This window comes from Drosophila subpulchrella, chromosome 3L, assembly GCF_014743375.2.
Source record: "Drosophila subpulchrella strain 33 F10 #4 breed RU33 chromosome 3L, RU_Dsub_v1.1 Primary Assembly, whole genome shotgun sequence".
In the NCBI taxonomy this organism is placed as follows: domain Eukaryota; kingdom Metazoa; phylum Arthropoda; class Insecta; order Diptera; family Drosophilidae; genus Drosophila; species Drosophila subpulchrella.
Genome location: NC_050612.1, coordinates 4,812,134 through 4,823,205, shown reverse-complemented (window position 1 = coordinate 4,823,205; position 11,072 = coordinate 4,812,134). Strand labels below are relative to the sequence as shown.

Here is an 11,072-nt window from a genome sequence, read left to right as displayed (position 1 = left end):
GTGGGCGTTAAAGTGGGCGTGGCAAACTTCTTTTTGGGTCAATCGATAGGTATTGATGAGAACAATTCATTTCAGTTTAAATTTTTACTCTAGCATCAAAACTGTAGAAGCCACAGTTTTGGGCGGTTTGTGGGCGTTAGAGTGGGCGTGGCACTCTACTGAAACAAACTTGCGCTGCGTAAGAAGCTCAGGAATCTGCTCGCCAAATCTCAATAGCCTAGCTCTCATAGTTTCCAAGATCTCAGCGTTCATCCGGACAGACAGACGGACAGACGGACAGACGGACAGACGGACATGGCTAGATCGACTCGGCTAGTGATCCTGATCAAGAATATATATACTTTATGGGGTCGGAAACGCTTCCTTCTGCCTGTTACATACTTTCCGACGAATCTAGTATACCCTTTTACTCTACGAGTAACGGGTATAATGATTTCTCCATGCGTCAAAGTAATTAAACAAAAAAAAATTGGGTCGAAAAAATTGATTGAAATTGATTAGAAATCAACTATTAACAAGAAAGGAAGTTAGCTTCGGCAAGCCGAAGCTTATATACCCTTGCAGCTATAATTATTAAATTTAAAAACACAAAAAATGATATTCCCAATAGTATAAGATAATATGTCAAAAAACACCGAAGCTATAATTTGTTTCATATTATTTTCCTACCAATTTTCCGATCGTTCCTATGGCAGCTATATGATATAGTCGTCCGATTTTGATAAAATTAAATTCGAAATTCAGAAGTAATTAAAAAATGTTATTTCCAAGCGTTGGAGTTTATATGTTGAAAAACACCGAAGCTATAATTTGTTTCATATTATTTTTCCACCAATTTTCCGATCGTTCCTATGGCAGCTATATGATATAGTCGTCCGATTTCGATTAGTTAAAAAATGTTATTTCCAAGCTTAGGAGGTAATAAGCTAAAAAACACCAAAGATATAATTTTTTTTTATTTTTTTGTCCGATTAATCCTATGGGAGCTATAAGTTATAGTTGTCCGATCCGGCTGGTTCCGACTTATATACTACCTGCAAAAGATATAAGAGTTTTGGGAAAGTTTCAGCCCGATAGCTTTAAAACTGAGAGACTAGTTTGCGTAGAAACGGACGGACAGACGGACATGGCTAGATCGACTCGTCTAGTCATGCTGATCAAGAATATATATACTTTATGGGGTCGGAAACGTCTCCTTCACTGCGTTGCAAACTTCTGACTGAAATCAATATACCCTCTGCAAGGGTATAAAAATAGTCACGTATATTTTATTGTTTGGTTACTATTTAATATTAAACTACCACTAATGGGTAAGCAGTGAGTATTTTATTGTTGAAACAATTGTTATTTTATTGTTAACAATTTCATGAGTTGAGCTTTTGTATTTGTAAATTTTACCTAAAAGTTTTTTTTGTGTACACTATCTAAAATTAACTCATTCGGCCCGCTTCATGAAAATATTTAGGGTTCTACCAACACAAGTATTTTCTATTGTTGCCTCTCGAATTAGTAAATTTTAGATAGTGTATTAGTTTAAAGACCTGTAAAATCGTTTTGCGTCACAAATCGTTAAAAATTAATATCAGATCTTTTGTATGTTGAAGATGAGATAGTTACTACTTTTGTACCATGTTAAGAGGTGTTTTGTTTGACATCAAACGTTTTTAAATAGACAATTAATTATTTGCAAATAAGTTCAGTTGGCTAGCTGGGTAATGGGTCGAGAGATTCGACAAACGTGTTCTTTATTGTTTTAGACTATGGCATTCAAAAAAATTGAATAAAGTATTAAAAAATACCTTTTGGTTCAGAAGTTATGGTGTTTTGAAATTTAGCTATTCATAGCTAAACACATTTTAAATGGTTCCATGACCCTAAATTAGAGCTTGGATACATACAAACCCTGAAAACTGACCATTTTGTTGATTAATTACTTTCAAACGTGACTTTTTACAACAATGTGTTGTATATCAAAAGTAGAGGAATTTTAAGGACTATACAGTTCTGTGCTGCCAGCACTTATTTTAAAGAATCATGCCAGATCATCAAATGAGTGTCGGCCACTTAGTAACGAATGTGGAATGGTGGAATTTGGAACAGGGCGGCTCATTATAGTTTTGAATTTTCTCGCTATTTGGGGACCTAATCGAAAAATCTAAAGTGCAAAATTGTTTAGAATAAGAGATCTAACAGTAGTTTGGGGCAAATCCGAGGCCTTTTAATAATTCGAAAATGCATTTGAAAATTCCCTTACAGAGGTTGTGCCAATATGCACGATAAGCCAGGATATTAAAGGTTAATTCAAACTCCTTGTCTGAAAGTTTTGAGAAAATTATTGTTACAGAAAGCTACTTGTACAATATCGGATTCGGAGTCTCGGATAATGAGTACTGGATCAATGTCGCGAAACTTCATAACGGAAACGTAGGCGATGCCCGTCGAGTTCTATAGCAATTGGAAAGGTGTTTAGATAGTTAATTTTTAATTTTTTTTTGGTGAGGTGGGTTAACATCTCTTGAAAATTGTAAAATGAGCATAAGACAAATATTTGAAAAAGTTGATTTCTAAATAACTGAATTAAAGATATTTTTAACAAAATATCACATAAGTTTATCTTCTATATATATGTCTTTGAGCTCGATAAGTTTCTTTTAAAAATACCCTTATGGATATGTGATCAATTTTAAGAACATTTTGTAACAGGCTACTAGTAGCGGATAATTTAAGTCTAAGAACTAGATATTTTCCCTAATATACCTGTTACTAGTATACTCAGAGAAAAACACCGTGCTAAAATCAAGTACAAACATCCTTGATTTAAGAACGTTCGTGCTGAAAAAGATTTTTTTATCTGTCAACTGTTTATTCTAAAAGTGCTCGGTAACAAGGCGCATAAACTGCGCGAGAGCGGAAAATCGTACGTAAACTTAAGAAATTTATATTATACTGATATACCTCGATTATTTCAGTTTCCAATACTTATTTCTATTTCCCAATTTCTATTTCTGCATGCCAAGTCTACAACATTCTAGCTCTTATGTTTTCCGAGATCTCAGCGTTTATGCGGACAGACGGACATGGCTAGATCGACTCGACTAGTGATCCTGATCAAGAATATATATACTCTTTTACATACTTTCCGACGAATCTATAGTAAGGCATTATAGTAGTTCATAAGAAACTTAATCTATTTTTAGTCCATTCAGTCCTTAAATACATATGGCCATTTATATAGCCCTTTTTAGTCCATTGTTCCTCAAATAAAAGTCAATAGACTAAAATCAAGGAAATGTTTTTTTCTGAGAGTCTACAAACAAATTCCAACAATTCTGTGGGGAGTGGGTATCTCGTAGTCGGGGCACGCGGTCTTTCTTTGGTATGTGCTTCCCAGTCAGTCGCGCCCCTAGGGTAGTATATATTCTTCCTAAGTGGCGATTAGACTGCTGCTCTCTCTGCCCCTTCTGATAACGCTGACGCTGACTGTTGTGGGCGGTAAAAAGGCGGGGGATAGACAATCGACTTCTGACAAGCTGATTGCCCGGTTTGACTTTGAGGGAGAAGCTCGCGACCCGAACGACTTTGGCTAGCTATAATCAGTAGTAAACTTGTAGTAAACAGAGGTGTGCCGGATCGGTGCCTCACTGACAGCCAAGCAGTTGCTGTCAACCGTTTTAGGGGGAAGGAACGAAACCGAGAAGCACCGAAATGTCGATTACCCTTGAGGAGGAGATCTTCGGCCTGGCCGTGAATCCGTTCACCAAGTCCCCGGAAATGGTGCGCCGGTTTACGCTGAAGAACTCCAAAGGAATGACCGTTTCGGTGATCCAACTGGGGGCAATCATCCAGAGCGTCTGCATGCCTGACGCCTACAAGAAGGTGGATGATGTGTGCCTCGGGTTCGACGACATCGCCAGTTACGTGGCCAACAAGGGAGCATACATTGGAGGAACCCTCGGACGAGTGGCAAACCGGGTGGCGAACGGCGAGTACACAGTGAACGACACAAAAGTCTCGGTGACGAAAAACATCCAGGTAAATATTTTAGTTTAATCTATTTTGTAGTATTTCTAAGACCTCGATTTTCGAAACTAAAAAGGAATCAGTAAAAGCAAAGACATATAAATGTTATAGAAAAACTGAGTAATTTCCTGGCACAGGACATTGTTTTTAAGTATACCTAACTAATGTAGAAATTTCATAATTTCAGGACAAATTCCAGTTACACGGTGGTTTCGTGGGATTTGACAGCGTCATCTGGGAGGTTGTGCAGAAGTCTTCCGAAGGCGTGGTCTTCCGACACGTATCGCCGCACGGACACGAGGGCTATCCGGGCAAGCTAACATGCTTGATCACATACCAGTTAGACAATGAGAATCGATTGTGGGTCAGGTACGAGGCTACCACAGATCGCTCAACTATGGTGAATCTCGCGAGTCATGCTTACTTTAACCTGGCGGGTCACGGATCCGGAGCTAAGGGTCTGGCGGAGCACACGGTGGAGATTGCTGCCGATCACATTGTGGACACGGACGAATTGCAGATCCCCACTGGGAAGTTAATCGACGTTAAGGACACCGTCTTCGATCTCAGGTTGCCCGTGCTGATGCGCGACCGTCTGATGCAGTTTGAGGACCGTTTGATTAAGGGCTACGACAACTGCTTCGTGGTAAACGGAGGACAACTGCAGAACAGCGTCGCCAAGGTGGCCAAGATTGTGCATCCGCAGTCTTGCAGGGTGCTGGAGGTCTGGACCAACCAGCCCGGCATGCAGTTCTACACCGCGAACAATTTAACCTCGATAGTGGGCAAGAATTGCACTCAGTATGTGAAACACGGCTCGTTTTGCGTGGAAACGGAGAAGTTCCCCGATGCCATGAACCACCCGGAGTTCCCGTCGATCAGTCTCGAGCCGAACGATAAGTACCGGCACGAGGTCCTCTACTGGTTTAAGGTCGAGGAGTCCTGGAAGTGCTGCTGCAACAACGACCCGTGAGCGTTGCCGTGATTTCTCTTAAATAAAAATGGATAAATACCCTGGTTCCCAACCCCAAAGTCTATAGATTTTTTTATACTCGTTACTCGTAGAGTAAAAATTATCGATCCTTTAAAGTATATAAAAACATATGTTCTTGATCAGGATCACTAGATGAGTCGATCTAGCCATATCCGTCTTTTTGTCCGTGTGAACGCTGTTGAAACTATAAAAGACAGAGAGTTGGGATTTTAGATTAAGATTCCGTAGCTTTACTATTATTAATTGTTAATATTTTGAAGTAAAGTAGATAAAAATGTCAACGTCGAAGTGAACATTATAAGAGCGTGTTTTATGAGTCTCTTGGTTCTTGAATAAATAAGAATGATTCTTAAGCCCTGTCAGATACTTTCTCTACAAATCGAAAACATAATTTCAAAGAAATCGTTGCTCCACAGTAGTGCAAGGCACCTTACACTAATTTTGTAAGAATCTTCATAATAAGTGATAATCTTTAAGATTTAAGGTCTAATTCGAAAATATAACTTTAATGAATGTAATGTTTTTGGATGTAACTACCAAAAATCAATATATTTCTAAAGTGTAGAAGCAGAAAGTGGCTTACATCTAATGAGCATATTCTTATAAAAGATCGATGGTAAAATTTCAGAGGAGTAAATACTCCAGCTCTTGGTGTAAGCCAATAATTTTTTTCACTTTCAAAAGCTGTAGGGGAAGGTGACGAACTGATAAATACACACTAAAACTCTATGCAGATATGAATATTCTATTATGTCAAAATGTTTGTCACGATAGGTACTGGTTGGAAATATAATGGTGCCACACTCATAAGGCGTAACAGAAAAAAACACAAAGTACCAAAAACTGTTGCTAAAGATCTTATTAATACTTGTATATACTTATATGACTTGGTTTCTCACAAATCTTTGCTTTGCTGCTGAAACACATATAACACATGCACGTCACATTTGAGAATTAATGAGTTCGTCACCTTACCCTACTCGTCACCTTGCCACCAACAGTCCCCTATTTTTAGTACCCTCCCCTTCCCTTCCATTTTAGTATTTCAAAATATAAAAATACCTATCAAAAAGCCTGACAAATAGCGTAGAAAAAGCGTATCAAAAAGCCTAGGAAGAAGGCTTGCAAATAGCCAAACAATACTCCTAGCAATAAGGCAAACAAACAGCTTAGCAGACAGACATTCATAAACCCTAGAAAAGCCTAGCAATGGGGCTACCAATAAGCCTCGCAAAAAGCCTAGCAAATAGCGTATACAAAGCGTATGAAAAAGCCTAGGAAGAAGGCTGGCAAATAGCCAAACAATACTCCTAGCAATAAGGCAAACAAAAAGCTTAGCAGACAGACATTCAAAAACCCCAGAAAAGCCTAGCAATGGGGCTACCAATAAGCCTCGCAAAAAGCCTAGCAAAAATTGTAACAAGCCTAGCAGTTAGAGCCAGGAAGAAGCCTTGCAAAAGGCCGATAAATAGTAATAACAAAAAGTTAAGCAACAAGCCTAGCAGAATGCCCTGCCCAACAATAAGCCCAGCAAAAAGTCAAGGAAAAGACGTACCGAAAAGCGTATCAAAACATAGTAAACAGCCTAGAAGCAGCAGCAGATTGTGCAGATTGATGATCTCCACCACGATCTTAGTAGTCTTGGACCTGACAGAAGAGCGTGTGTGCTATTTGAAATTATCAGATACATAAGTCGCCGCAGCAACGCAGTCTAAATTTTAGTAATTTTCCTCTAGGCATTTGGCGAAATCTCACCGAATCCAGCAGCCCTGCAGGCACGTCAGGATGGTGCGAGTGATCGAGGACATGTTCGGCATCGCCGTCAACCCGATGACCCAGAAGACGGACCGGGTGCGGCGCTTCACGCTGAGCACCGAGCGCGGGATGTCGGTTTCTATCCTGACGATGGGCGCCATCATACAGTCGCTAAAGGTGCCGGACTTCAATGGCAAGCTGGAGGACGTTTGCCTGGGCTACGACGACGTGGCAGGTTACTACCGGAACCAGCCCAGCTACTTCGGGGCCACAGTCGGCCGGGTGGCCAACCGGATAGCCCACGGGCGGTTTAAGCTCTGCGGCAAGGAAGTGAGTGTCAGCCGGAATGTGCGGGACCGGAACCACCTGCACGGCGGATTCGTGGGCTTCGACAGCGTCATCTGGGACGTGGTGGGTGTGCACAAGGACGGGGTCACTTTGCAGCACATCTCGCCGGACGGCCACGAGGGCTACCCCGGCGAACTGACCACCAACATTAACTTCTCGCTGAACGAGACGGGCTGCTTTGGGATGCGGATCGAGGCGCGGACGAAAGCCACCACGGCGGTGAACATCTCGAACCACAGCTACTTCAACCTGGCCGGCCAGGGGGCGGGCAAGGATGCGCTCTACCAGCACATGCTGATGATCAAGGCCCAGAAGATCGTGGACGTGGACCAGGAGCTCCTGCCCACCGGCAAGCTGATGCGCGTGCGCACCACTCCGTACGACTTCTCCAGCCTGGTCAGTCTGGGCAAGCGGCTCAACCAGGTGAGCTCGTGCCCGCTGGGCGGCTTCGATAACAGCTTCTGCGTGGACGTTCCGCCCAACCGTGTGCAGTTGGTCGCCAGGGTGGTGCATCCGTGCAGCGGACGGTTCATGGAGGTGCACACCAACCAGCCAGGCTTGCATTTCACCACGGCCAACAATCTCCCAGACGAGGACTGCGGGGACATCCCAAACGTGGGCAAGGACGGGGCCCACTATGTCCGCCAAGGGGCCTTCACCCTTCAGACGGCGAAGTATCCGGACGCCATGAACCACTGCGACTTCCCGCCGATCGTGCTAAATCCCGGCCAGCTGTACGACCACCAGGTGGTCTATCGCTTCGGCGCCTGTCCCAAGCGCGTTTAGGAGCCTATGGGGGGCGAAGAAACAGCACGCCCACTACATTTTGCCACCTTAAATTTAATTAGAAGTGTCGGTCACAGCACGTACATATTTGGCAAGCTTTAGAAATGTAAATAACATATTCTTTATTATTTTATAATAACTAGTTGTTTGATTCAAATCGCTATAGTCGAGGCACTCTTAACCAATTTATTAAACAATTTCATAAAAGTATCGCCTGGCGCCAGGGGCTATTGTGTTGGCGCGGTAAAAGCTTATAGTTTTCGAAATCTCAACTAACGCTCCCATTTCCTATAGCTACTAAAGGAAACAATCGTGCTATCCATTAAACAGAATTTTATTTTCACCGTTAAATATAGCAGATTTTGGCGTGTATTTGTTACACTTTCTTTCGAAAACAAACATGTTTTTTCATTTAACTATAATTTGTAACACGGTACTTCGAACCCAATATGCACATATTTTCCAGTGAGTCTTACGAATTTCGGCCAATGGGCAGCACTGGCATAACAAATTGGGTTGAGTCTCCGCTAAACTTCTATCAAAGTTTCCCCCCTTATCGATGAGTATTTCTAGTTTATTAGGGGGATACTTTGATGGCATATTTTAACGACAGAAATACTTGGTCGCTCTAAAAAGGCAAATAAAATAAATATCTCAAAAGTTAACTGCAAAAGAAAGGTTTTTGTGTGCCACGTCCGGAAGTCATCGACAAAAGCCGTCAAGCTGTTCAACCTACCGCAAGTGTACAAGCACACGACCGACTCCAGAAGTCACAGCAGCAGCAGCAGCAGAATGCCAGTGGGTCCCACTCCTTGAGAACACTCTAAAATCGATTGGGGTGTTTAAACCTTCCATTTTCCACCGTCTTGACTTTCCCGCTTTTCACAGGTGCACGAATTCAAGGTGGAAATGACCTGCGGCGGGTGTGCCAGCGCCGTGGAACGTGTCTTGGGCAAATTGGGCGGTACGTAGCATTAGTGACAGGTATTAGGTTAATTGATGCCTTCTTATCGGTAGCTACGTACAGCCATACGTACATATGTGGGTGAACTTATTTAAAGCCATTGTTCCCCGACAAGCACATTTGTGACTCAGATGTGTTAAAAGTTGTAACTTAAATCTCAACTGACAAATTAGGTAATCTATAATATTTGGTTTTATTACAGTCTTTCGGAAAAGTTAACAAAGGAAATTGAACAACTATTTAAATCTTTATTTTTATTGTTGAACGCGGTGGTGTCATTGAAATCGCTTTCTGTAAAATTCAGGGAAACTTGTATTGATACTTAACTACATTTCCCCGAGCTTCTCGCGAAGATATTTCTGTTACACCATCGACGGTGTGTGGGTACTCCACGTCCAAGAGTTGTTTTACTTCTGTAATTCAAGTAAACGTAAACTGGACAAATAACAATCACTCCTATTTTCTTGTTACAAAATTAGAATTTGATTTATTTCTGTCTACAAACCTTTAATGTAGCTATATACCAAAATAGTCAGCTTCATTTCTTTAAAATCAAATTTGTAATGGAAATATGTACATAATGACAATAGAACTTAAAGAGATATGCATAATATAAAAGAAATTTAAAAAAGATACGTTAACTTTTTATTCATTGCGAATCTTAATTATACTTAAAACCTATGAATATAGCAAATAACAAAATGATAAGAAGTTTAGGCATAATTTAAATGGTACTTTTTATTAGTCCCACCATCGGTTATCAGTTGCGGTTGCCTTCCTTTCGGCGGTTAATAACTAAAGTATGAATTTTGCCACTCCGCAGATAAGGTCGAAAAAGTCAACATTAACTTGGAGGATCGGACGGTGAGCGTGACGTCGAACCTGTCGTCCGACGAGCTAATGGAACAGCTGCGCAAGACCGGAAAGAGTACCACTTACGTCGGAGTGAAGAAATGAGACGAGTTTCTCAGCAAGTTTCAGAAGTACGGCAAACTGAAACTTGAAGTCTAGGGTCTGGACCCTAGAGGATTGAGGGATCTTCCACATTGCCGCTCCGGAACCATTCGGGTTGGGTCGCTGTTCAGTGATATTCATGAGATACATACAAATTTTACTCTTAACCAAAATCAAATATAGGATTGATCTACAAATTTTACACTAGTATTTGCTCTTGCCCAAATTGTATGTAGCTCGTAGTTAACCAATTGAAGTGTTATTATATTATGCATTACTTATGCCTAGATGAAGAATTTCAAATTCAAGTTTAACTAATCAATCTTAAAAGCCAACGTTTTGCCTAAATAAGTAGGTGCCGTATTTAGGGGTACTCAAATAAATCCAATGTAGTTGCCAATAAATGATATACGCCAATTGCCCTCTTATGACTAATCATAATATTACAAATTTTACCATTTTAAAATATCAAATATATACAAGTATGTTTTAATCTAAACAAATTACAAGGTGTTATTCCTTTTATGTGACCATTATAGTGGAATTCTTTCCAAAATGTGGGTTTTTAACGAATATCACAGGGAATTTAGAAATCAATGAAGTAAGTTATTTTCCCGTTAGGTTTATGGCTTTAGAAAACCCAAATATGTTTTACATTCCGATATGTAGCATGAAAATTGTCTCATTGTCGGTCCTAATCTCCACATCAGATGCGGGCACTTAGCATCAGCCTGTGGTGTTCGGAGTCCCAGCGAATCTCACGGCGACAAATAGCCGGTTTATGCCTTATAACGATCGAAGAGGCAGCATGAACACGTCATAAATCTTTGCTTTCGGAAACCCACACTTATCAAATTGAATATTTTTTATTTTTGGTTTTCCATGTTCTGTTTCAGTCGTTTTCTGTAATTTTTTGTGGGGCATGTTCGAGGCGTAACGAAATTATCAATCAAATGCCACCTTGGCATGCAAAGAATGCAGCGCACACAAAGAGCCCAGGCGACTGCACTAATTGAGCTCAGTGGTGGACGTTTGGAACTTTATGTCGTCTTCGGCTACCTGAGGCAGCGGCTCTTGTGCGTTTCGAGTTGCGAGTCTCCTGTTGATTTATGCCCTAACAACGCAGCGCCCAGCGAGGGACGCTCCGCCTGTCACAACACCAGTCACATCCCATCCAGAGACACGTCCTGGCCCCTGACCGATTATAATCCCTCAAGTGTGGCCCGTTGATCAGTTCCAGATAGGAACTGA

The 11,072-nt window shown here is 41.3% G+C and overlaps 3 protein-coding genes across 3 annotated transcripts; all 3 read left to right on the top strand.

Moving 5' to 3' along the window:
• Positions 1–3,617: 3,617 nt before the first annotated feature.
• On the top strand, positions 3,618–5,307 carry LOC119554680 (galactose mutarotase). Its single transcript, XM_037865681.1, has 2 exons — positions 3,618–4,032; positions 4,208–5,307. The coding sequence occupies exons 1-2, from the start codon at positions 3,706–3,708 to the stop codon at positions 4,991–4,993; spliced, it is 1,113 nt and encodes a 370-aa protein (XP_037721609.1). The 5' UTR covers positions 3,618–3,705; the 3' UTR covers positions 4,994–5,307.
• A 1,358-nt stretch (positions 5,308–6,665) lies between these two features.
• Positions 6,666–8,042, top strand: LOC119553890 (galactose mutarotase). The gene has a single exon (XM_037864555.1). The coding sequence runs from the start codon at positions 6,800–6,802 to the stop codon at positions 7,901–7,903; it is 1,104 nt and encodes a 367-aa protein (XP_037720483.1). The 5' UTR covers positions 6,666–6,799; the 3' UTR covers positions 7,904–8,042.
• A 469-nt stretch (positions 8,043–8,511) lies between these two features.
• On the top strand, positions 8,512–10,249 carry LOC119553200 (copper transport protein ATOX1). Its single transcript, XM_037863452.1, has 3 exons — positions 8,512–8,701; positions 8,792–8,867; positions 9,691–10,249. Exons 1-3 carry the CDS (start codon positions 8,696–8,698, stop codon positions 9,822–9,824), a joined length of 216 nt encoding a protein of 71 aa, XP_037719380.1. The 5' UTR covers positions 8,512–8,695; the 3' UTR covers positions 9,825–10,249.
• The last annotated feature ends 823 nt before the right edge of the window (positions 10,250–11,072 follow it).